This window comes from Lissotriton vulgaris, chromosome 10, assembly GCF_964263255.1.
Source record: "Lissotriton vulgaris chromosome 10, aLisVul1.2, whole genome shotgun sequence".
NCBI classification, from domain to species: domain Eukaryota; kingdom Metazoa; phylum Chordata; class Amphibia; order Caudata; family Salamandridae; genus Lissotriton; species Lissotriton vulgaris.
In genome coordinates, this window is record NC_141698.1 from 535682 (window position 1) to 560430 (window position 24749).

General features: G+C 47.4%; 1 protein-coding gene across 2 annotated transcripts in view; it reads right to left on the reverse strand.

The window, feature by feature from the left end:
• The window catches only part of WDR45 (WD repeat domain 45), a 93609-nt gene extending 69293 nt beyond the window's left edge, over positions 1-24316 (reverse strand). Inside the window, exons 1-5 of one of the 2 annotated variants that reach the window (XM_086940124.1) lie at positions 24129-24312; positions 21173-21247; positions 9389-9493; positions 5679-5784; positions 2968-3062 (exon numbers count right to left, since the gene is read on the reverse strand). In XM_086940124.1, coding sequence (XP_086796250.1) covers positions 2968-3062; positions 5679-5784; positions 9389-9493; positions 21173-21247; positions 24129-24177 — 430 coding nt within the window. In that variant the 5' untranslated portion in view covers positions 24178-24312. Of the gene's footprint in view, positions 1-2967; positions 3063-5678; positions 5785-9388; positions 9494-21172; positions 21248-24128 lie in introns of both variants that reach the window. The other variant, XM_086940125.1, reaches the window with a different exon arrangement.
• Positions 24317-24749: the final 433 nt, after the last annotated feature.

Below are 24749 nucleotides of genomic sequence, written 5' to 3' on the forward strand. Positions count from 1 at the left end.
CAAAGCAAACGTTTAACAAGACTTCTGCTGGTAGTGGACTCATCAGAAGCCTGCCCTCTGGTGAGTGTGGTTCATCCTGCATCCACTGTTTCACATGGGACCAAATACTGGGTGAATTAGACCTCCATTACTCTGTCTTGCTATTAGATATGCTGCTTGTTTCCTGATGGCCCCGTCGCAACAGATCGCTGCAGTGGGCAGAAGTCCAGATCAACCACAGAGGAGGAGGAGTTTTAGCACAGTCAAACAGAGGCTGACCACAGGTTCTACTTTCCTGTGAAAATCACAGTGAACCGAACACTGACCCCCCCCCCCTTAAATCACGCCCAGCTAATGCTTTGCTCAACCTCTTAGTGCAACAAGTCAGACATACGGGGTCTGCAAGAGAGTGTCCAATCCTGCAGATTAGACCTCCATGCCTAGATGTGATATGACGCTCAACTGTGCAATCGATTAGCTGGAGATGGCCTGATCGCCAAGGGGCCCTGAGCTCAAGGTAGATGGGTGCTCTGTCCCTGAACTTTGACAGCGGGGTGAATTGGAAACAAGTGGTCATGGGTTTTCGGAGGGTGACCTTTGCATGGAAGGTACGAGGGTAGCACAGCTCACAAGGGGAGATGGCATGAATTCATCTCTTGACTCCTTTTCCCAATATTAAAGGAAGAGGATGGGGGAAGAAAAAGAACAGGAATAGGATTGGAAAAATTGGAGGCACATATAAGGAGTGAGTGAACTTTAAAAAAGCAGATTCTCATCCACACATGACAGAAAAGGAAAATGGAGAGAATGCACATAAACACAGGGATATAGGATATACCCAAGAATTGCATATGGGGCACCAAGTTAATCAAAGCTCCTTTTTAAGAGTGACAGAAGTATTTGCAGGCCTCCCAGAGATGTCTGGCAGTCACTAGTTGAGAATATGAACGAGATGCGATGTAGAAGTATTACACATTTTACTGGAGCTCTGGGCCCTTTAATAACCGACCATGTCCCAAGTTGCGTCACTGCAGTACTGACTCCGTTCACTTCCCAATTATGATTAGCGGGCAAGGAAGACAATGTGGGCTCAGGTCTCAGCTTCTGTGGCTTTGAACTGCGGCTCAATCATTGCAGTGCTCTTTAGATCATTTCAGTGCCTGTTAATGCCTGCTGCCTGTGACAAGGGTCATAGCAACCAAGCAGAAGATGCCAAGTTTTTTTTTATCCTAGTGAACTCCCCACAGACACTCCCTGCACAGTTCAAAGAATCTTCCATCTCTCGGTCTCTCTTCCAAGACCTTTAGTGTGTCTCCAGTTTCCTCCCATCCGGAAGCATCTTCCGTCCTTCGCCAAACCCCAATATAAGAGTATTCTCTGCTTCTTATCTGTGAATCATACATGAGCAGGGGGTGCACACATATATCTGAGAGTGTGCTGAGAACGATTGATGGTTTTCTGGTCCAGGGATCATGGCACAGACTGGATGGGGTGCTCTTAATGCGTGTGGCATGTGTAATGGCTAGCAAAGCAAGTCTGAGAGTGTGCAGACCATGGATCTACAAAAGCCTCTTTGCATCGATTTGGGGTTTTCTAAACAACCTTAACTCTGGTAGTGTGTACCCAGCCGTCTTTCTATGTCCAGTCAGCCTCCTTTTCATGAGAAAACGCTCTATTTCTGTACCTTGAAGCATACAGGAGCTTGGTGTTGTGGAGCAGGTGAGTACTAGTGGTTCGGCTTATATGGATACAGAGGGGAAACTGCGTTAGGCCTGGCTGATAGAGGGGAGGAGGTGAGAGTGTGCGCAGCCAATCTTATATAGGGGCAGAGAGGGTGAAGTCCAGCTTATATAGGGGTGGCGGGTGCGGCTCAGCTTATAAAGGGGTGGAGGGGGAAGAACGTACGGCCATGCTTATATAGGCAAGGGGGTGGGGGGGTGCACAGCCCGGCTTATATAGGGGCCGAGGGGGAACAGCGCTTGGCCTGGCTTATATAGGGGCAGAGGGGTAAGCACCCATGGCCCGTCTTCTATAAGGGAGGGGGTGAGAGTGTGGGAAGCCCTGCTTATATAGGGGCAGAGAGGGAAGAGGGTGAAGTCCAGCTTATATAGGGGTCGAGGTGGTGGCGGGTGCAGCTCAGCTTATATAGGGGTGGAGCAGGAAGAACGTACGGCCCAGCTTATATAGGCAAGGGGGAGGAGGGGAGTGTGCGCAGCCCAGCTTATATAGGGGCAGAGGGGGAAGCAGGTGCGGCCTTTCTTATATCGGGCAGGAGGGAGAAGGATACGCAGCTGAGCACAGGTGGATCTGCTGATGGGAGGTGAGCACCTGTGACCCCGCTGATGGGAGCTTGGCCTTAATATATCCCACTAAGCCCCCAGTCTGCAGACTAGCTGACACTGAGCAGACAATTGTTTAGAGGATGCAATTTCTCTCTCAATGAGGGGGTTGAAGGTTTGCACTGATCAGACACGAGTCCACTGTATGTGACTGGTGGACTGCAGAGCTTGGCTGATGGGATAAAAAGAGTACCTGGGGTGAGCAGACCACACAGAGAACAGGAACAGGCTCGGTAAGTAACAGAGTCAGGGGTGAATAACCCAGAACAGATAAACACCACCACAGAGACCGACTGGTGTGACCATTAGGGAAAACTAATAAGATGCTCATAGACAAATAGGTGAACGGCCCCCTACAACCAAAAAGAGAAATTAAATGGATGCCAGGCCAATCAGAACAGAAAATAACCCAAACACCAGCATCAGAACAATGGGAACACAGAGACAAGCCTGAAGCGACTGAAGAGACAGAGAAAATCAGATCAGATCAGAGACAGATCAGGAACCCAAAGACATACCAACAAAACCCCTCAGACTTAACAACAAGCACATCAGGAGGCCCCAAAGACAAAGTGACAAGACCTCATGGGTCAGACTGAGACCCCGAAAGCAGCATCTGCTGCTAGACGGCTGAGATAAGTGTACTTACCTTTCGGATTATCCCGTGTATCAAACTCAAAAAGCTTGATCGGATTGTCTGGATAGGAATAGACATAGATCCGGTTTCGTAGAACAATTATTATCCTGAGGAAAATAAAAACATGGATCAATAAGCCAACATAGACACTGTGAGAAGAGAGTCAAAGCGATGCTTAGCAGAGGCACATCGAAGACCAGGCCAGATACTATGAGATATTGCTGGGGGGTCCTACAACTGATCGTAGTGACGCAAACAGAGGAGTAGCTTGGTCAGTAAGATTGGAAGGGGGAGATCTTCAGAATTTTCAATAGTCACGCTGACAAATAATGTTAAAACAAATTATACAAGCTTGGTGAATGAGAGGGGCCTAACCGGCAGTAGAAAGGGAAACAAATCTGGTTTGATAGCAGTATTAAGTGGGAGAAAAGACAATATTTTGTAAAATAACCAACATTTCAGAGAACTTTCAAAACAGCGTTATATGTGTGTATCTAAAAAGTTCCGGTGAAATCCACCAGACACCACCACATACTTGACTAAAAGCATCTGTACCCAACTATTTATCAGAAAATACATTTATTAGGGGGGTGCAACACCCCAAATACTGCTCTGTAGCTATGACCCTGGATGTAGAATCTGAAAGATGCTGCAGTGATGGGAAGTCACAAGGTGGTTGGGACAATCAATGGAACAAACTATGTAGCTGCAATTGAAAGCAGGATTCATATCCACAGGAGGAGCAGAGAGAGGAAATGGGATCCCATCTTTCACTTCTCGGCCAACTGCAAGAAGGGCTCTGGTTTCCCTGAGAAGCACTGTGCACAGATGCCCACAGTCCTGATTGGCTTTGAGTCTGCTCATACGCTGCACACCCTATAAACACCATTAGCGGTGCATTCAGTATTTACATGTTTGACAATCTGTGCATCCTTCAGAGTTTGAGACCTCAGAATGGACAAAACACAACCCAAAGAATTGTGCTCGTTTTCACCTGTTTAAGGTGCGTAAACCAGAATTTCATACAACTGATTTTGGATAGACGTAGGAATAAGTGTGAGAAGTACCGAATTTGAGAACTTTCCACACGCGTTCAAAAAAACCTTATGTAGCCAACCTCGCATGAAGGTGGGCAAGCCAGAAACTTCACAGGCAGAGCTGAGCCAGAGACAAGCCAGAGCAGGATCTGTCCTGATTCTAAGAGTCCTAACTTGAACTGATCAACATCATCTTTGGCCTGTAAAGTGAGAAATAAACTGCATGTGAAAATAAGATCAAGTCCTTTCAAAGCTCAAAAGGTGCATTGTTTCACACTGAAGGGTTTCACTTTACAGACTTGGTCTGCATCACTGTACTGAGTGGCATGTATTAGAAGTGATAGTTTCTAAACATAAACTTAGAGAAAGTCACTTCCTCTTTCCATCGCACTGATGTCAATGTCATTAGAGAGACACAAGGTCGTCTATACAATGTATGCGGCCTACGCTGTTATTATGGATGGAGCACCATTAAAGTCGATTTAAACATATACAAGAGTGTTTCTGATACCGCCTATAGTCTGAACTGATATATTTCAAGGTGCTTTCAAATGTTAGGACCGCTTCAAATGTTAGGAGGCGTTGGAACCTAAGGTCATTGCCTAGGATCACAGACTGTGCTCGGGCAGGGAAGCAGAGGCTGGCCCCAGGTTTCATGGTTGTTCAATTCAGCCGCTAGATGGATGTCTCCATCTTGATCCAATTTTTAAACAAAAGGTAATGATGTGCCGCTACGTCTTTGAGGAACTACAGCCATGTGCTGTGTTAAATACATGCAAGTATTATAGGTTAAATCAAGTTAAAAGAAGACGTCCTAGCCAAAAAGGTGATTGAGGGAACAGATGGGGATCAGGAACCACAAAGGTTCAGCTCGTTTTTAGTTTGAGATTACAAGAGGACTCAGAGCAGAGTCAAGCTTCTGGTCTGAGCTTTTCAGTGGCTCCCACGCCTCTAGCCTAGCAAAATACTACTCTTTACCACAACGTTACCTGGCACTCCCAGCAGCCTCAAAGGCTGAATGGAGGGAGGTTCACGAGATTGCAGTCATCACAAAGTGCAGCAGATGAGCAAGTCTATTGTGCTGGTTCCCAAGACAGATAAGACCATAACGTTTTGTTTGGGTCTCAATTAAGATCCTGTGAAGTGATTCAGTCTCTCGTATCAGCCTCTAGACAGTGACTACAATCAGGGCCAGATATGACAGACACAACAATGAGCTGCCTAAAACATGTTGTGCACACACGTGTCTCTGCCCGAGGTACATGTCCATCTGTATTCTAATACTTTTTGGTTGTGTGGTTTCTCTTTATATTTGAGGGTTGTATGAGTGTGGGGGAGAATGTTGACAGCATCCTCCCTACACAGAAGACTTTAGGCAGGAGATGGGGGCATCAGATATAGATGGGTACATTGGTAGAAGGGCGGTGCGGCTTTGCATGCGCACTGATGTGTATTGTGGAGGGGTGGAGGGTTTGCATAAAGTCCAGTGATGATGTGTGTCACCACCACATTTGTACAAGGGGATAATCTCCTGTGCGGTGCCTGCTTGTGACCACGATAGTAGAAGGGGCTAAACTGCTGTGTGCGTTTGTGATATAGATCCAGAATCTAAGCACAAGCACAAACAAGTTGAATCCTGGTGTCTCTGCACCCTCCTCCCCAATGTGTTGCCATCGTTATACTCACTTGTCGTGTCTCACCCGGACGGCCAGCACTGGTTTGGTGAAGGTGAATTCCAACACCAGTTTATCCTTCCCCTCTTTCCCCTCACGGGCATCATCCCAGATGAGAACTGTAGAGAAAGGAAGTGTTGTAAGCAATCACAGAAGGGCCATCACGTCACACACAGAGGGATCTGCCACAGCCCACAGCGAGGCTCAGACTGTACAAAAAAAGAGCCCGGCGAGTGTGCATACAGAGGTCCTTCCACTACACAAACACGGCCCTGACACTGCACAGTGAGAGGCCAGGCACTGCACACAGAGGCCAGGCGCAGCACACAGAGGCCAGGCGCTGCACACCGAAATGCCAGGCGCTGCACACCGAAAGGCCAGGCGCTGCACACCGAGAGGCCAGGCGCTGCACACCGAGAGGCCAGGCGCTGCACACCGAGAGGCCAGGCGCTGCACACCGAGAGGCCAGGCGCTGCACAGTGAGAGGCCAGGCGCTGCACAGTGAGAGGCCAGGCGCTGCACACTGAGAGGCCAGGCGCTGCACACTGAGAGGCCAGGCGCTGCACACTGAGAGGCCAGGCGCTGCACACTGAGAGGCCAGGCGCTGCACACTGAGAGGCCAGGCGCTGCACACTGAGAGGCCAGGCACTGCACAGTGAGAGGCCATGCGCTGCACAGTGAGAGGCCAGGCGCTGCACATGCTGCTTAATATATACAGGGGCGCTGGAGCCGCATACACCAGGGCCCTGGAAATACACACATTGGGTCCAGTCACAGAATGCAAGAAGGCCCTGGTATTGTACAAAGAGGAGCCCTTCACTGCACACGTGCAGCCACTGCAAACCTACCACCCCACAGTGGCTCTTGCTACTACACACAGAAATACCCTATCACAGGACACCTGCCACAGCACCTACACGTTCTTGCCACTGCACATGTGGGGTCCTGCTGCTGCACACATCACAGGAGGTCTGTAACCAAGCAAGAGGCCAGCCAAGCCCAGACACAAGCAGAGGCTCTGCCATGGCACACATGCAAGCTCTGCAACTGTACACACAAGCCCTTTCCCTAAGCGCAAACACCCATCGTCAGCCTTCCTCTGCACTCACTGGAGCCCTCTCCCTAAGCACAAGCCCCCTTCACTGGCCACTGAGGGGCTTCCTCTGCACTCACTGGAACCCTCTCCCTAAGCACACGCCCCCTTCACTGGCCACGGAGGGGCTTTCTGTGCACACACTGGAGCCCTCCCTCTCCACAAGCACAAATGCCCCTTCACTGGCCACCGAGGGACCTTCCAGTGCACACACCGGAGCACTCCCTAAGCACAAACACCCTTCACTGGCCACTGAGGGTCTTTCAGTGCACACACTGGAGCCCTCCCTCTCCCTAAGCACCAACACCCTTCACTAGCCACTGAGTAGCCTTCCAGTGCACACACCGGAGCACACCCTAAGCACAAACACCCTTCACTGGCCACTGAGGGTCTTTCAGTGCACACACTGGAGCCCTCCCTCTCCCTAAGCGCAAACACCCTTCACTGGCTACTGAGGGGCCTTCCAGTGCACACACCGGAGCACCCCCTAAGCACAAACACCCCTTCACTGGCTACTGAGGGGCCTTCCAATGCACACAGGTGGGCCTGCTAACATGCAGAGGGGTGAACAACCACACATCAGCCCTCCACTACAGACAGGGCCTTTTCAGATCTTGGCTGACGGGTTACTCAGTCACAACGGCGACAGATTGCAGCTCAGCGAAAGAGGGGCAGAGAGACTACAGACAGAGTGCAGCTCGGTGAAAGAGGGGCAGGGAGACTACAGACAGAGTGCAGCTCGGCGAAAGAGGGGCAGAGAGACTACAGACAGAGTGCAGCTCGGCGAAAGAGGGGCAGAGAGACTACAGACAGAGTGCAGCTCGGCGAAAGAGGGGCAGAGAGACTACAGACAGAGTGCAGCTCGGCGAAAGAGGGGCAGAGAGACTACAGACAGAGTGCAGCTCGGCGAAAGAGGGGCAGAGAGACTACAGACAGAGTGCAGCTCGGTGAAAGAGGGGCAGGGATACTACAGATAGAGTGCAGCTCAGCGAAAGAGGGGCAGAGAGACTACAGACAGTGCGCAGCTCGGCGAAAGAGGGGCAGTGACCGGCAGCAAGACTGCAGACAGAGTGCAGCTCGGTGAAAGAGGGGCAGCGAGACTACAGACAGAGCGCAGCTCGGCGAAAGAGGGGCAGTGACTGGCAGTGAGACTACAGACAGAGTGCAGCTCGGTGGAAGAGGGGCAGTGACCGGCAGTGAGAGTGCAGACAGAGTGCAGCTCGGTGAAAGAGGGGCAGTGAGACTACAGACTGAGTGCAGCTCGGTGAAAGAGGGGCAGTGACCGGCAGTGAGGCCAGAGGCAACACGCGGAGAACCAGAGCAGAGTGAAACAGTGCAGTAAGTAAGGTGGTAAACTCTCAGACTGACAGTGAGAGGCGATGCAGTGAGGGGAAAGTGCATTGAACAGAGACAGGCACTGCAATTAGAGTGCCAGGACTGGACAGTGAATAGCAGCAAGTAGCACTGAAGAGACAGACCGTGTAAAAGGACACACTGTAGCAAGTGTGAAGAGTATTGAGAGACAAGTGCAGTGGGAAGAGAATTAAAGAATGGAGGCAGTACAATGATAAAGAGTGGAGAGAGAGGGAGCGCAGCAATGGAAGGCAAGCCAAGAGGAAAGAGCAGGGAAAGAATTCTTTGAGTAGCAAGGAAAACAGAGGCAGTAGAGGCAAAGCAGTGAGAGGAAGGTCAGTGAGAGGCAGAGCAGAGACAAGCTGTACAAGAAGAAATAGAGGTGGAAAAGGCAGGGAGGGGGGATTCAGGGAGAGGTAGAGCGCTGAGTGGCAGCGCACTGAGAAGATGAGACAAGAGACGCACAGAATGCAGAGAGGTTGCAAGCGCAGAGCAGGGAGAAGCAAAGACAGGAGAAGCAAACAAACAGAAGAAACAAAAACAAACAGAGCCGCAAAATTAGAGGCTGCAAGCACAGAGCAGGGAGAAGCAAAGACAGGAGAAGCAAACAAACAGGAGAAACAAAAACAAACAGAGCAGCAAAAGTAGAGGCTGCAAGCACAGAGCAGGGAGAAGCAAAGACAGGAGAAGCAAACAAACAGGAGAAACAAAAACAAACAGAGAGCAGCAAAAGGAGAGTCTGCAAGTACAGAGCAGCGAGACACAGACAGGAGAAGCGAAGAATGAGAAACCAGCAAATGGAGAGGCTGCAAGCACAGAGAAGCGAGAAACAGACAGGAGAAGCAAAGAATGAGAAACCAGCAAAGAGAGAGCTGTAAGCACAGAGAAGCGAGAAACAGAGAGGAGAAGCGAAGAATGAGAAACCAGCAAAAGGAGAGGCTGCAAGCATGGAGCAGGGAGAAGCAGAGACAGGAGAACCGAAGAATGAGAGAGCAGCAAAATGAGAAGCTGCAAGCACAGAGAAGCGAGAAGCAGAGACAGGAAAAGCTAAGAATAAGAGAGCAGCGAAGAGGCTGCAAGCAGAGAGCAGCGAGAAGCAGAGGCATGAGAAGACAGAGAGCAGCAAAAGGAGAGGCTGAAAGAAAAGAGCAGAAAGAGGCAAGGACAGAAGAAGTGAAGAATGAGTGAGCAGCAAGAGGAGAGGCCGCAAGAACAGAGTAGAGAGGCACAGCAGAGTAGAAAGATGGTTCTTGGAGTTCAGGTGATATTGGAATTACCTGAGATCTCAGAGAACTTGGGACTGCCGCCACCACCCACGATGGCAAGGAGATTTGATCTATGAAGCATTTCCACCAGCCAGATGCTACCCACCTGCTCGTGATCTGCAAGATAAAGGGGTGGATTAGAGAAGATAATGTCTACTTCACAGAACAAGGTTTCCACTCAACATTAGCAGCACTTGGATTTCCAGATTTGGTCTAATTTTCAAGTTTTAACCTAGAGTTAGCATGTAACCCAGGCACTGTGTGTGAGAGTATGGGTTAGACTGTGTGCATGAGAGCATGTGTGATACAGACATCTGGTTGGGCCACGTTTATGCAATGTGAACTAACTAGAAACGTTTGCGGGCTCCATATATTAGAAAATTAACACTGGGGACATAAGAAGGTGGGAAAGTATCTCCTCACCCCTGGAGGATGTGGATTGTAAACATTTCTCACAGTAATGGACACAGTTACATCCCGGCTACGCTCCCTGCTACCCACAAACCAAGTGAATTTGTAAAAGATCAAACCCACTTTGTAATGACGTGCTAAAATAGCAACACAACGTTGATTTTGGAGAAAGTATATATCCCTCAGCCTCAGCCTCAAAAAACAGCAGTGCTTCTAAACTATGGAGGATTTCTCCACTGGCCACCATGAGTGAATGATCGTTAGCCACTAAAAATATAAGACCTTTTAGAGACATTAAGCAAGACAGCTCAAACATGGTCGAGTGGCTCTAAAGACCATGGTACAAACAAATATGAAACTTTATTCTTTACATGTTTATAGAACTAAATGTTCTCCTGGCTCCAAGGTCAAGTGACAATCAGCTACAACAATACAGACATTCTATCATTGATTTTGGTGTAAGTACCGTTAGGAATTGGTGAAGACTAGATGAATGTCACACATATATTAATATGTAAAATTAACAAATCTTAAGATGCTACACTTTCTCAAATTAGTGTATTGATTTTTCTGGGAGACAGACACAGGTAGGTGTTCACAATAAATAAATAATGAACAGTAATTATAGGATTTGAAACGGATGTACGAGTTGGAGATGATATTGCCTAAACATAAATATGCAGAGTACAAGTGCTGCATTACTCCTTGTGGCCTAGGAGTGTTTATGTTCTGATTTCTAGCCTGTAGGAGACCTGGGGTCAAGGGGTGTCATTGATGGGTCAGCCGCTTTGGTCATACCCACTGACTCCTTTCCACAGGACTTCAAGCTTATCTACCATAGTAAATGGATTAGTCTTCGTTAAAACCAGAAGTTCCTTGTGGCAGTCCAGACTAGAAATCCCACAGCAATGGTGGGTTCTGCATGCAACTCACTGGTATAAGCATAGAAAGGTGGCCGTCTGGTGGCAAGTCACAGGCATAAGCATAGAAAGGTGGCAGCATGGTGGCAAGTCACAGGGATACGCATAGAAAGGTGGCCGTCTGGTGGCGAGTCACAGGCATAAGCATACAGAGGTGGACCGTCTGGTGGCAAGGCATAAGTATAGAAAGGTGGCCCGTCTGGTGGCAAGTCACAGGCATAAGCATAGAAAGGTGGCCGTCAGGTGGCAAGTCAAAGGTATAAGCATAGAAAGGTGGCCGTCTGGTAGCAACTCACTGGCATAAGCATAGAAAGGTGGCCGTCTGGTGGCAAGTCACAGGCATAAGCATAGAAAGGTAGCATCATGGTGGCAAGTCACATTGACAAGAACAGAAAGGTGGCAGCATGGTGGCAAGTCACAGGGATGAGCATAGAAAGGTGGCCGTATGGTGGCATGTCACAGGAATAAGCATAGAAAGGAGGCCGTCTGGTGGCAAATCACAGCATAAGCATACAAAAGTGGTCTTCTGGTGGCAAGGCATAAGCATAGAAAGGTGTCCGTCTGGTGGCAAGTCACAGGGATAAGCACAGAAAGGTGGCCGTCTGGTGGCAAATCAAAGCATAAGCATAGAATGGTGGCCGTCTGGTGGGAAGTCACAGGCATAAGCATAGAAAGGTGGCCCGTCGGGTGGCAAATCACAGACATAAGAATAGAAAGGTGGCAGTGTGGTAGTAAGTCACGTAGCTGGAAAGGTTGCCGTCTAGTGGCAAGTCACAGGCATAAGCAAAGAAAGGTGGCTTTCTGGTGGCAAGTCACAGGTATATTTAAGTAAACAAAGAGAATCCAACACAGAGGACGGGAGGGGGAAGGAGTGATCGACAAATGTTGAAGCACTCAGTGTTTTGTAAAATACCCCTCACACACCAAAAGGCCCCTTGGTGTCATGCTTCATCATCGGGGTCTTCGCACCCCTCTAACGGGATGCCGGGTGCTGCGACCTACTACTACGCGGGAGCACTTGTAGTAATGACTATGTGTGGTGTAAGGTGTGTGGGGTGTATTTATAAGTGAGTAGTGGGATGTGGTGAAAAATTAAAAAGTACCTGGCACATGAGTATAAAAGAAAAATTTTTTATTCTGAACTCTGGCTGGTACTGTTAAAAGAAGTGCAGTGTGAGGTCGAATCTGTTATATTAAAGAACAGGACCTCTGGTGTGCGTTGTCGACATGTTTCGGAGTCAAGCTCCTTCAGGACGGGGGCAAGACCTCCCCACCTTACTCACGTATTTTTAATTAAAAAGTTGTGTATTTACAGAAAAGTGAAGTATTTAGGCTAAGTGTGCCTACAGCGGTCTGCTACAAGTACAATGACTTGTGAAGCTTGCTTGTTGGCTTCATGAGCATAAAGGAACGTCAGGGGTGTTGCTTGATTTGCAATACAAACAGGACGCTATGATCACCGTCTTACCCCTCGCGCTGCTCCGCTGTTATAGTCACAGGTATAAGCATAGAAAGGTGGCCGTCTGATAGCCATTCCATATGCATTCTTTCTTCTTGTAATCAAAGGGCAGTGCTGAGGATAACACCAATCTCTCTCTGGTAAGTTAACCTTTACTCCGTTCACATGAAAAACTCCCTTACCACGCTATTGAAAGAAATCCTAGTTTAAGGATGTAGCAAACCTTTAAGCATGACCTAAACTTTTGGCAGTTCTTTTACAGAGCTCTCTTGATGAGTCTCCCAATCCGAGAACTGTACTGAGCTACCATGCACAACTACTTAGAGATGTGAAAAAAGTGTCAGCCCCTGGTCCCCTGCATCCTGGCACTGGGCAGACCAGACTTTCAAACTTCTTTATTCCAGCTGCTCTACACTTGGTACTTTGCACAGCAATGCCAAGCTTGGATCAGATTTCACACAAAAAAGTGAATCTTTGACACAAATGTCAACAGCTTGTGTAAATGGTAGGATGCAACTGGTCCTTGATCCCCGGATACTGCACTGACTCTGGAAGCCCTGAAGAGGTATTGTTGGGAGAGTTATTGATCTCGCAGAGTCTTTCTGGTGGAGTTTATTTGATCTTCTGTGAGTCCCGAAAAGAACTGCCACCAGCTCACATTTTTAGGTTTGAAGTGCTACGGTGCTTGTGCCATTCTTGGCAAATATATTTACTTGTTACGGGACTTTGGTTCAGCCCTCGTAAGCCACTGGCTTCTTTGCCTCTAGAACATTCAGTCATTTCCTTGAGTGTTATCAATCACATCCTGGATCAACCCACAGGAGTGTTAGTTTCATCTTCTTTCTGTTGGTTCTATCGTTTCACCTCCATTGAAATGCTGGACAACTATTTTACATCTGACAATTACACTGGCATCACACATTTATTTCTTTAGGTCATTCATGCACCGTTTACGCAAGACAATCCTTTTTACAGTTTTATTAACTGCAGAAGGCCTTTTTATTGTTTTTGTCTGAGCTCGAGCATCAAATCATTGGCTTTTTCCAATTGTTGTTAAAACTGAGGACCCTGAAGTCATTTATGTGTAAATGAAAAGACAAGGTTAGCTCCTCAGGGAAAATGACATGCTAAGAATGCAAAGAACCCTTGGACCGAACAGAGAGCTAAGCGTAAACGTAAACTTCATTTATATTTCTGGAAGAGCACGTCATATAATTCTAAGCCTCCGATATGAAAACCAGTTCATTTCTGAAAGTTTAAACAGTATATTTTTCATTCCCCATCAAAGAGGCTAAATGTGACTGGTTTATTTGTTCAAAGGGAACTAATAACCCAGAGCACAGAGAAGCTAAGCTGACGTGCAACACAGAGGACCAAAAGGTACAGGAAGATATGACAGAGGAAAAACAGCTATCTGGGGGTTCCAGAATACTTCTGAGGCGGCACGTTAGCTCAAAAACCATGCAATCAAACATCAAACGTTTTCAGTTCATGGCTCCTAAATTTGACACCAGGTTTTTACTGGCATTACAAATCTTCAAAAAGCATTGAGGACATGAGGGTGTTACCACACTAAAATGACAGATCAGAATACAAAGCCTAGTTGACATTCTCTGAATTTCAAATCATGATGTCAGCCCTCTGTAAGCCTCCTATGCCGATCAATTGACACTTCATATTCCAAGTCAGCCGATTCTCCCTATACAGTGCACCCAGTGCCCAGGCCAACTACGAGATCTAGTTTCAGACAGAGTGCGAGATCTTCATAATAAATTATTGAATGCCACAAATGCCCTGCTAAATTGATCAATAATGGTTTAGAGTCCCTTCTGCCAAAGAGGAACACTTGTAAAAGGTAAACCGATGGGTGAACTTTCAGCCAATGACAGCAGTGCTAGGGTAGCAAGGTGGGTGAGTCTTCCTCTTTCTGCTGATACTTGGACGGTCATTCTAGTCCCATGCTATTACCAATGTGGACTCTCCTCCTGTCGCCCATTTTGACTTTCACTTTTTGCTGTTCACATCCCTTGCTTGTTCTCGACCCCTCTACAGTTTTTGGGGGATTAATTTCCTGCTCTTCTCCTTATAAAGGCAATCCACTTTTAACTTCAGTGATTGCCACTTCGCTCCACGGCTTGCAAACACTGAGGCAGAACTAACAAGAGCCCCAGTAATGGGTTAGGTGACTACTGTAATATCACTTATTCAGGGCACTCAAAAAAAACCTCACCAACAACACGCAAAAATTGCAAAATCATGCAGTCAAACTCTACCTTGAGCTCCAGAAACATGACTGTGCTAAGCAAAACAAATACAAAAAAAACGAGCGTGTTGTCCTTAAAGCGGCGCCCCTGCTGCACTCAGTTTTCTAGTAAAAAAAAAAACAAACAAACAGAACGCAAGCACCGCGCTTATTATGGAAGTAAAAAAAAATGTAAAAAATTGAACACAGTGTGATGTCCCAGTAGTGGACGCCGCACTCAACATGAATGTTAAATATAAATAAATAAAGTGAGTGCGGTGTCCCTAAAGCAGGCACCATGCTCTTTAAAGTAAAAAAGCATATAATTTAGAGTGCATAGTGCTGCAGCCGCCATTGTCCCCATCAGTTTCCAATATCAAAATAGTGCTCACCCACCACATAAAGCCCACAGTTAAGTAAAAGGTCCAGTCCTTATAGACTTAACAAATGGAGGCAAGGCGGTACCAAGGAGGGACTAACAAACCTCATAATCAACCAAAAGCCAGCATTTTCGAAGGACAATGACACAAAGCAAATGACAAATATGGGCGGAGAGTAGACAAGTTTTCCACAGCATACCCTACTACAGCATGCCTCACAGAGCGAGAAGCGCATGCGCACTGCCTCTAGGCTCGACAGGAATACTAAACTTTTTTTTTTAAGAATCAGGATAACAAAGTCCATGTGCAATCAATGGACTATGTGCAAATTCTGATTAAAGTTATTACCCATTGACGAATTCTGTTAAAACAAGACACAAGAAATCTTCCATTGACAGACCTATCTAGCACTACAAGGTCGATTGCTAGGTTGTGTTTTCCGGTCTGCATTTCTTAGCTTGACTTGTATGATATTGAAAGGTGTTAGTGGGATGTGAATGATTGTTGCAAGTGGGTAAGATTTGCATTGGCGTGACTGGATTTGTATGAATGAAATGAGGGTTGGAGAAGAGGGACTTATAGATTTGTAATGTTGTTATTCAATGTATGCGTATAACTGTGTTTGTTTTTATCTAGTTTAAATATATATCTATGTTGTGTATTTATATTTATATTATATTTTGTGGCAACAGAGTTCCTAATCCTGGACCCTCGACCTCTGCCTGGGACAACACATGGTGGCCGCCCGCCCTCGAGAACACCCCCACCCCGACGGACCACGCGAGGAACCTCAGCATCATCCTGGACTCCTCCCTCTTCATGACCCGCCAGATCAACGCCGTCACCTCCACCAGCTACAACTGCCTCCGCATCCTCGGAAACACCTTCAAGTGGATCCCCCCGAGCACAGAAAAACGGTCACCAACGTACTCATTACCTGCAGACTGGACTACGGAAACACCCTCTACGCCGGCATCAACAAGACCCTCCTACACAAGCTCCAAACCATCCAGAACGCCGCGGCCAAACTCGTACTCTGGACTTTTTAGCACGAACATATGACACAACACCTTTGCGACTTACACTGGCTCGCCATCGAGAAGAGAATAGCCTTCAAGCCTCTCACACCCACCTACAAATCCCTCCACAACATCTGACTCAAATATCTAAATGAAAAAGTCTGCTTCCACGCAACCAAAAGGAATCTCCGGTCCGCCAACCTCCCCCTAGCAGAGATCCCCTGCATCCGCAGAAGCAGAGCAGGGGAAAAGGCATTCTCCTACATTGCAGCGAAGACCTGGAACGAGCCCCCAATCAGCACCAGACGCCCCCCCTAACCAGCACGCCTTCAGGAAGGACCTCAAAACCCTGCTCTTCACCTGAGTAGGAGCTGCCCCCCCCTTGAGACCTTCACTGGTGAGTAGCGCGCTCTATAAACCCCAATTGATTGATTGTGTGCTTATCAATACATTTTAATAAAATGAAAACAAGTACTGCTTAGATACATAGATTTAAAAAAAACTTGATCCATTTTGAAATTCATTTTCTATTTATAGTGAGATATTTCCGCTGCCTTATATTCTGGGCATATGACTTATTCCCCTTTAGTTATTTTTTGGATTACTGTTTTTCCGGACCCCCTGCCCATATTCATTTCCCAGGATCCCTCTTCTTTTTTTCTTTGACAGAAGCAGTGTCTGAGTAAGAATAAAGGGCTCACTTTTAATTTGGTTAGAATCTACCTCCATACCACTACATGGACAAAATTAGACTGCGTCAGTTCATCGTTCTGTAGTCAGCACAAAACAGCATGTCTAGAGCTTTAGGAAACTCCAAAAATATTTCGTTTTTCACCTCTTTCATCTTCTATTTCTCTGCCTTTCACTCTCCAATGATTATTTAGTTCCCTTTCCTACTCTTCTCCCAGGGTTCTCTCTTTCTCAATCTCCTTGTTTGATTCCTTCACGCACAATCTCCTGTGATTCTTGCATTTTTTCATGCTTCTGTCTTCTCCCTCATTATCTTTTCCCATGCTTGCCCTCGCTTACCTGGATTCTTCCTCCTTGCTCTCTTCCTAATGTTCTTTCCCGCTTGCCTTTTTCTCATCCCATTGTTCTACTCCCATAGGTCACCAACTCCTTTTTAGGTCGAGTTATTTATAACTCGAAACCTATTGGGGCTAAACTAAGAGCTAAACTAGACTCTCAAAAAATGCGGATTTCTAGAAGTGCATGTGTCCCGTGCACACGCTTCTATCCGCCTTCCGGCCTGCCTCGCGTCACCACATCAAAGCCTTAGCCAGCCATCTGTTGCTTCCCCTAGCGTGCGCTCGGCCTCAGGCATTTCTCCTCCCCTAATTATTCACTGCCCACGGCTGGCGGTATTTTCACTTTCACGGCCGCCAGGCCGTGTCTCACATTTCTTCTCCTCCCTCCTATGTATTAAACTTGTTGCTACATGTTCACTAAACAGCAGAACTGCTGGTCTGTTCCTATAAATTGTCTATTAAAAGCAGGTGGTTTGTAATTGCAGTGTGTACAGTCCGTAATGATTTAAGAATCGGACCTTCCATGTATTTCTTTCATTTTCGTAAGATGTTTCGGGTTGTATGCTTCTTTTTATTTTTTCTTTCGGCGATGTTGTTTTCGCTCACTCCTGCGCCCCCCACCCGACTTGTTGCCTCTTGCCCGGCTTCACTTCACTTTCTTTCTTACGGTTTTCTTTCTTACTGTTTTACAGTTTCATAATGCGTCTGCTCGCCTGAGCCCGCTTGGGCCTGCAAGGGCCTGAGCTGATGCGTCCCTGTTCTGTGTCACGTAGTGTCGGGGAGAGCACAGGGGTCTCTTTTTCCGCCCCGGGCCAGGTCGATCCACAGCTGCTGCTGCCACTGCCTGGCGCTGCTCCTTCGCAGCTTGCTTCACTGGATCCGATCGGTAGGATTCGTGTATGGTACAGGCAGGGTACAAGCATTGCCGGTTCAGACTACCTGTACTAACTTCAAACCTGTCCCGGTACTGTCACTGTGTGAAGATACTGGCGTTCTGCCGCAGTCACCACTGCGGAGCCCAAAGCAGAGAGCGCCGATCACTTGGCCCCCGCTCCCCCGGTCTGCTGCGGTTTACTGCTGCCGCCCGCCGCAACTTGCCGCCTCTCTTGATCGGCAGGCAAGGGATAGCTCAAAAAGAAGAAAGCTGCTTCGGGCACAGACCCAACACGGCACGGACCCGATACGACCCTCCGCAGCGAAGCCTCGCACTGAGCATGCAAAACGTAAAGCACTCTTTCAGTGGCACTCACCGATACGATAGGGATATGGATGTTCCTTAGTGTTAGCTGTGAAGATCCAGACCACAGGAGCACAGAGCGTACAGAACGTAAGGCAACCCACCGGCAACTCACTGATGGCACCCACTAGTGCACCAGCAGATAAGGATGTGGATGCGGATGTTCCTCAGTGTTTGCCGCGAAGATCCAGACCACAGGAGTGGAGAAAACAGGTAAGTGAGCCCAGGTTGGCTGAGAATGTTTGTGGAATCTTGTTAAGTCTTGTTGTTATACCACTATGCTTGTCAAAAATAGCGGTGTATTACGATAACATGGCCGTCACTACCCGGTGCTCCGTTCATAGTCTGTCCCGGTGAGCGTTTGTCTGCAATACCATTCCCTCAGGCAAGGAGCTCACGACTGAGCTCTTCAGTCAGCCGCCATCTTCCCCTGTTGCTTCTGTTACGGTATGAACATCTCTTGCAGGGTAAATGCAGTCCGGTCAAAACTCCTTAATAAACAATTAAATTACAAAATACTCCAATGGTGTGTGAGGTTTGACAGCATCACTCCCCCCTGGTGTTTGGTGAAAGGGTTTGATATGTACAAATATCACTTTTGTCTTCTGTCAGCCGCTCTTAGAGTGCTCAGCATCAAGGGGTGTAAAGCGCAGACTGTATGTTTACTGAGCATGATAACAAGGGGACCTGATTGAATCTCTGGCTGAAATAATTTAAGAAAGAGGCGTGCCTGTAAGCCCCAGATAAACAGTTTCTTTTCTTGGGACTGATAACCACCACCAAAGGCCTTTCAGCAAGACTTGGGGGCAGCAGGGCGTCCTTGGCAAAGTATTTAAAACTGCACTTTGGTTGACACACTTTCCATTTCGTGTCTCAAGCAAGCACGCATTCCCAAATCACACTGCATGACCCAGTGTGCAGGAATTGTATAGCTATCTATTCAATCCCTGGTGGTATTTCTTTCCTCTTTTTTTCTTCTTCAAGAATAGTACTCTATTAAAGTCAGATCGTTTGCCTTCAACAATGCTTGTTATGAGTATCACTTGTTTTTCCCGTTTCCATGTATGGATTCCATATTGACATTCAAGAATAGACTGCAAGTACCGGTTCTCCAAGTGTCCCCTGTGATTCTGGGCAAAATCAAAAATCTCCCTGTGGCTACCAAAAGGAAAATAAATTCATTAGAACCACGTGTTGAAAGCATATTTGAAGGATTAGCACATATTTGAAGGGTTAGCGGAAGGAGAGTCAAATATACCTAGTTCGCCGTTTTATTATAAGCATCTTTTGTTTTTTTTACCGTTTCCGTGTATGGATTCCATATTGACTGACAAAGAAATACATTCAAGAATAGACTGCAAGTACCGGTTCCCCTGTAAATGCCTTAATCTGTCCAAAATGTGGGAAAGCTGCTTCTCGGACAGCTTATGACAGTACCTATCTTGTGGATCTTATTTGCTAAATGTTATTCTTTATACCAAATTCAGGATTTAGGTACTCACAATTATTGGGCCACTTTTTTATTCAAGTGCAGCAGTTCTTGTTTCTAAGCTCTTTTTTAAGGTTTGTACTTTGACACTTTATGGACATTTGTAACTAAAATGCTCTACTAATTATTAGACCCGACATCTTTGGTGTCATATTCTTCCAAACGTTGTGCTTTCATACCTCCTGTTTATTGAATTGTTTCTGTTGTCTTAAGCACTCTGTGCAGTTCTGCCCTCTGTTAGACTCGATTTTTGTGCATTTCTGCCCTCTGTTAGACTCGTTTTTTATGGCTTCCTGCCCTCTGCATCACCACATCATCACTCAGCGCTACCCCAGCATCACTCAGCACCACCACATTATCACTCAGCACCACCACATTATCACTCAGCACCACCACATTATCACTCAGCACCACCACATTATCACTCAGCACCACCACATTATCACTCAGCACCACCACATTATCACTCAGCACCACTACAGCACCACTCAGCACCACCACAGCACCACCACAGCACCACCACAGCACCACTCAGCACCACCACAGCACCACTCAGCACCACCACAGCACCACCACAGCATCACTCAACACTACCACGGCATCACTCAACACTACCACATTATCACACATAACCACTCAGCGCCGCCACGGCACCACTCAGCGCCGCCACGGCACCACTCAGCACCGCCACGGCACCACTCAGCACCGCCACGGCACCACTCAGCACCGCCACGGCACCACTCAGCACCGCCACGGCACCACTCAGCACCGCCACGGCACCACTCAGCACCGCCGCGGCACCACTCAGCACCGCCGCGGCATCACTCAGCACCGCCGCGCCATCACTCAGCACCGCCGCGCCATCACTCAGCACCGCCGCGCCATCACTCAGCACCGCCGCGCCATCACTCAGCACCGCCACAGCATTACTCAGCACCGCCACAGCATCACTCAGCACCGCCACAGCATCACTCAGCACCGCCACAGCACCCAGCATCACTCAGCACCACCACAGCACCACTCGGCACCACCACAGCATCAATCTGTGCAACCATTCAACAACAACTGGTTCAAATATGTTCTCTCAATGTTTCAAGCTTTATTACAAATGTCACAAAAATATGTTAATATTTCACTTCTGTTCTTGGATTTTCGTCACAATAAAATACACTGAAGATAATCTTCACAAAAGTTATTTACAAAAGTTTAAGCTATTGCCATTATAAATTACAATAACTTTTATTTAAGTATTAATTATTTTAAAAAATTAAAAGCCATTGTAATTTGTAATATCAATACATCTAAGTCACGTAAATACAAAACATGTTGCATTACAAATGCTATAGGTGTCACATTTGCGAAAGTTATAACTATTGGCATTGTAAATGACAAAGCTATTAATTTAGCTATTTTCAAAACCAACAAATAAATAAAAAAATTGTCATTTACAAGACCAAACTTTCCTAATGCGAGACCTATTGCATTGCAAATGCTTGTTCACTCCTCTGGTCCTTCTCTGTTTGCTCTCTTCCTATGGTTCTCTCTCTCACACTATTTTCTACTGGTACCCTCCTCTTGCACTCTTCCCAAAGTTCTCCGTTGCCATCTCACCAAGGTGTCCTTTCTCCATCAGAGGCTCCACATTGTAGATCCGGACTCCAGTCTCCATGGCACAACAGAAGCAACCTGCAGCAGAGAGATAAAGACAGGATGGTAGTTGTGCGAGTGGTACTAATGCACTAGAAGTTTGATTAGCAGCAGTCTGTGGCTGGACTGGCGCTCAGGGAGGCTGAGCGTGTGTTGAGATCTAGTACGTGAGGAGGAGTCATGTACTAGTGCTGACGAGCAAGAGCAGAGGTTGTTGAGATCTATTGAATGAGGAGTCATGTGTGCTGGGGCAGATGCGCAGGAGCGGTGGTCGTTGAGATTTACTGCATGAGAAGGAGCCGTTAGTGCTGGTGCACAGGAGTAGAGGTTGTTGAGATCTATTGAATGAGGAGTCATGTGTGCTGGTGCTGACAGGCTGGAGCAGAGATTGTGGAGATCTAGCGCATGAGGAGGAGTCCTGTGTGCTGGTGCTGACTCGCAGGAGCCGAGGTTGTTGAGAACTAGTGCATGAGAAAGAGTCATGTGTATTGATGCTTATGCACAAAAGTAGAGGTTGGTGAGATTTACTGCAGGAGGAGGAGTCATTTGTGTTGGTGCTGATGCACACGAGTGGAGGTTGTTGAGATCTATTGAATGAGGCAGGGTACAAGTCCTAAAAAAGAAGTGGGGAGGCTAACCTAATAAGTCAGTATTCAAGTGGCATCACAGTGTGTCACATCACAGCATGTGACATCACAAGAAGTGACATCAGATCTTAAGCCCTCACATATATGTTTAACAAGTCTATCATGAGTACATTTGAGCACATTTTGAGTTTACTTGGAAACCCTCCTGATTTAGGTAGAAGATTCACGCTTTTGTAAGCTTCACATAAACCAATGCTGCCTTTTGTCAACATAAAGCTTCCTCTACCCAGTTCTTTAAAAGAAAAAATAGTGATATCTAAATTACTAAAAAGGCCTCCTCAGGGTTATAAGGCGCTATATAAATGCTTTTTATTTTGTGCAAATACTGGGAAAGATCAACATATTGACGTTTGACAGTGCATGCATATCTCATCAACAGAGCATGAACAAAGTGAAAAGCTGCCTCTCAAGTATGTGTGAAGTGGTAGCAAGATGTGAGCCTTTGTTTCCCCTCTGCTGCATTTGCTTCTAGGTGTGCGGCTCCTGACTACTGCCAACCAGGAGACTACAACAAAGGAGGCCTGATGACCCCCTCAGATTCGGCCTTTGTTATGGGCCCAGCAGGAGTGAGAAATAAAAAAAGCCCCATCCTGTTCCCGCCTGCACGTTGCTGCAGATCGAAAGCAGATAACAATGTGCAGGCACTGCTGAAAGTGTCCTGGTGTTTGGAAATTACACCAGGACGAGTTCGGCATATTATTTAGTGGAGCCCATCTTCTTGGTGGTGGACGGCGTCAACCATGTGAAAAAAGTGGGTGGACGCCCTGCACCTTAGTGTACCCACGACTCGTGCCCTGGAATGACGAGTCATGTGCGCAGGTGCGGACGTTCGGGAGCAGATATTGTTGGGCTCTAGTGCATGAGCAGTCGTCATGTGTGCTGGTGCTGACACGCCAGAGCAGAGATTGTTGAGATCTAGTGCATGAGGAAGAGTCATGTGCACGGATGCTGATGCACAAAAGTAGAGGTTGGTGAGATTTGCTGCAGGAGAAGGAGTCATTTGTGTTGGCGCTGAAGCGCAGGAGCAGAGGTTGTTGAGATCCATTGCATGTGGAGGAGTCATGTGCGCTCCATATGATTCGCAGGAGCAGTGTGCGGGGACTGTGCCTGCTGGTAAACAGCCCTTACTACGAATCCGTCCACCCACGTGCAATTACAATGTGGTTGTTACAACAACCGCGTTATAACAAAGCATACCATTACCCTGCAAGGCGTAACAACGACTTGCGGAGGGGGGAGAAGGTGTTGAATTTAAAATCCAACACCTTCCCTACTGTCTGCACAGACTGGAGTTGAAATAGTCATTGTTACGATTTGCGGGGTAATGGTATGCGTTGCTACAAAATTGTAACAACCGCGTTGTAATTGCATGCGGGGTGACGGCATGCATTATAAGGAGGTTACATAAAAAGCAAGGGTTGAGGCAGAAAGAATGCACCTGCTTACACCTGTAGCTTGTAAATAATAGTGATGGTGCTTGTGATTCCAAGGAACACAACCCTGTTTGTTCCTTCAAGGGCAAAGCCCAAAAATTACAATGAACGATAAGAAATCAGCACCCATCCAAAAGGTATTTTCTTTGTAGTTTCAAATGTCCATAATACATATGAAAGTGCACGATCTTGTAAAAAAAAAAAAAAGTCCGGATTCTTGCAAGATTTTCTTATTCAAGTTCTTTATTGTAGTAATTCAACATAGGAAAAATCCAAAAACACAAATGGATTCCCTTCTTAGCCAGCTAACGCGTTTCGTCTCAGACACTGAGACTTCTTCAGGTCTTGAACGTTAATTGATAATCACAAATCAGTACATCTTGGTAGATTTTCTCAAAAACAGCGTGTTATTGTAATTTCTCTTTATCCTGACGAGACGTGCTCAAACAGATAGAACTCGTACAAAATCAGGAACCCCTGTCTATAAGGTGGTTGTATTTTTAACACTGTTCTGGTCGTGCTTAGTCTTGATAATCTAAGAAAGGTATGGTAACCAGCAGAAGTTCCACATCAACGGTAGGACAGCAACTGCTGTTTTTGAGAAAATCTACCAAGATCGTGCACTTTCATATGTATTATGGACATTTGAAACTACAAAGAAAATACCAATTGGATGGGTGCTGATTTCTTATCATTCAATGCATTATAAGGAGGCACAGTCATTCACCCTCCTAGCACACACCCCCAGCCGACACATACCCCAGCAGCAGCGGGGGCGACGCGGGTCCTCCGCCCAGGGCGATGTGTCGCCCGAGGCGCTGGCCGCGCCGGGACACTCACTCTGGTCCTGGTTGAAGCGCAGACTGTTCACCCCCCGCGGCTGCGCCATGGCTGCGGGGCCGGGGGCTCGGCCCGAAGGGAGGAAGGTCCACGAGGGATCACGGGGCGGTCACCGGTCTCACCGCCGCGGCTCCCGCTACAGGCCGCTTGTTTACCTTTCACTGTTGTCATCCACTTCCGGGTCACACAGCCAATCCCATTACTGGAGACATTCCAGGCGCGCTCTAGAAGTGGGCGGTACTGATAACGTGTAAAATGTCCTAGGATTGGATCATGGGGAGAACCTCGGCCAGTCGTAGCGCACCAGGCAGACCTCTGGAGCGGTGATTGGCCGCGGAGTGCGCATGCGTCTCTGCGCGCGCCGCGTCCCGTCGACGGCGCGTGCGTGCGCCCCTGTGTGCGCCGGCTCGGCTCGGGTGGCGTCATGGACCCGGTCTCGGTCCCGTGCTTCTGGGTGGGGAGAGGGCCCCTCACCAAACAGCGTAACACATGGAGGCCTGCTTTCATCTCAATGCATGCCCCTGGCGCTGCAAAGGCCCCTTATTGTTATTTTATTTTTGCAACTTATAGCACAGACATGGCCTGAACGCATCCGAGTGCGTTACAACAGTAGTAGGATAC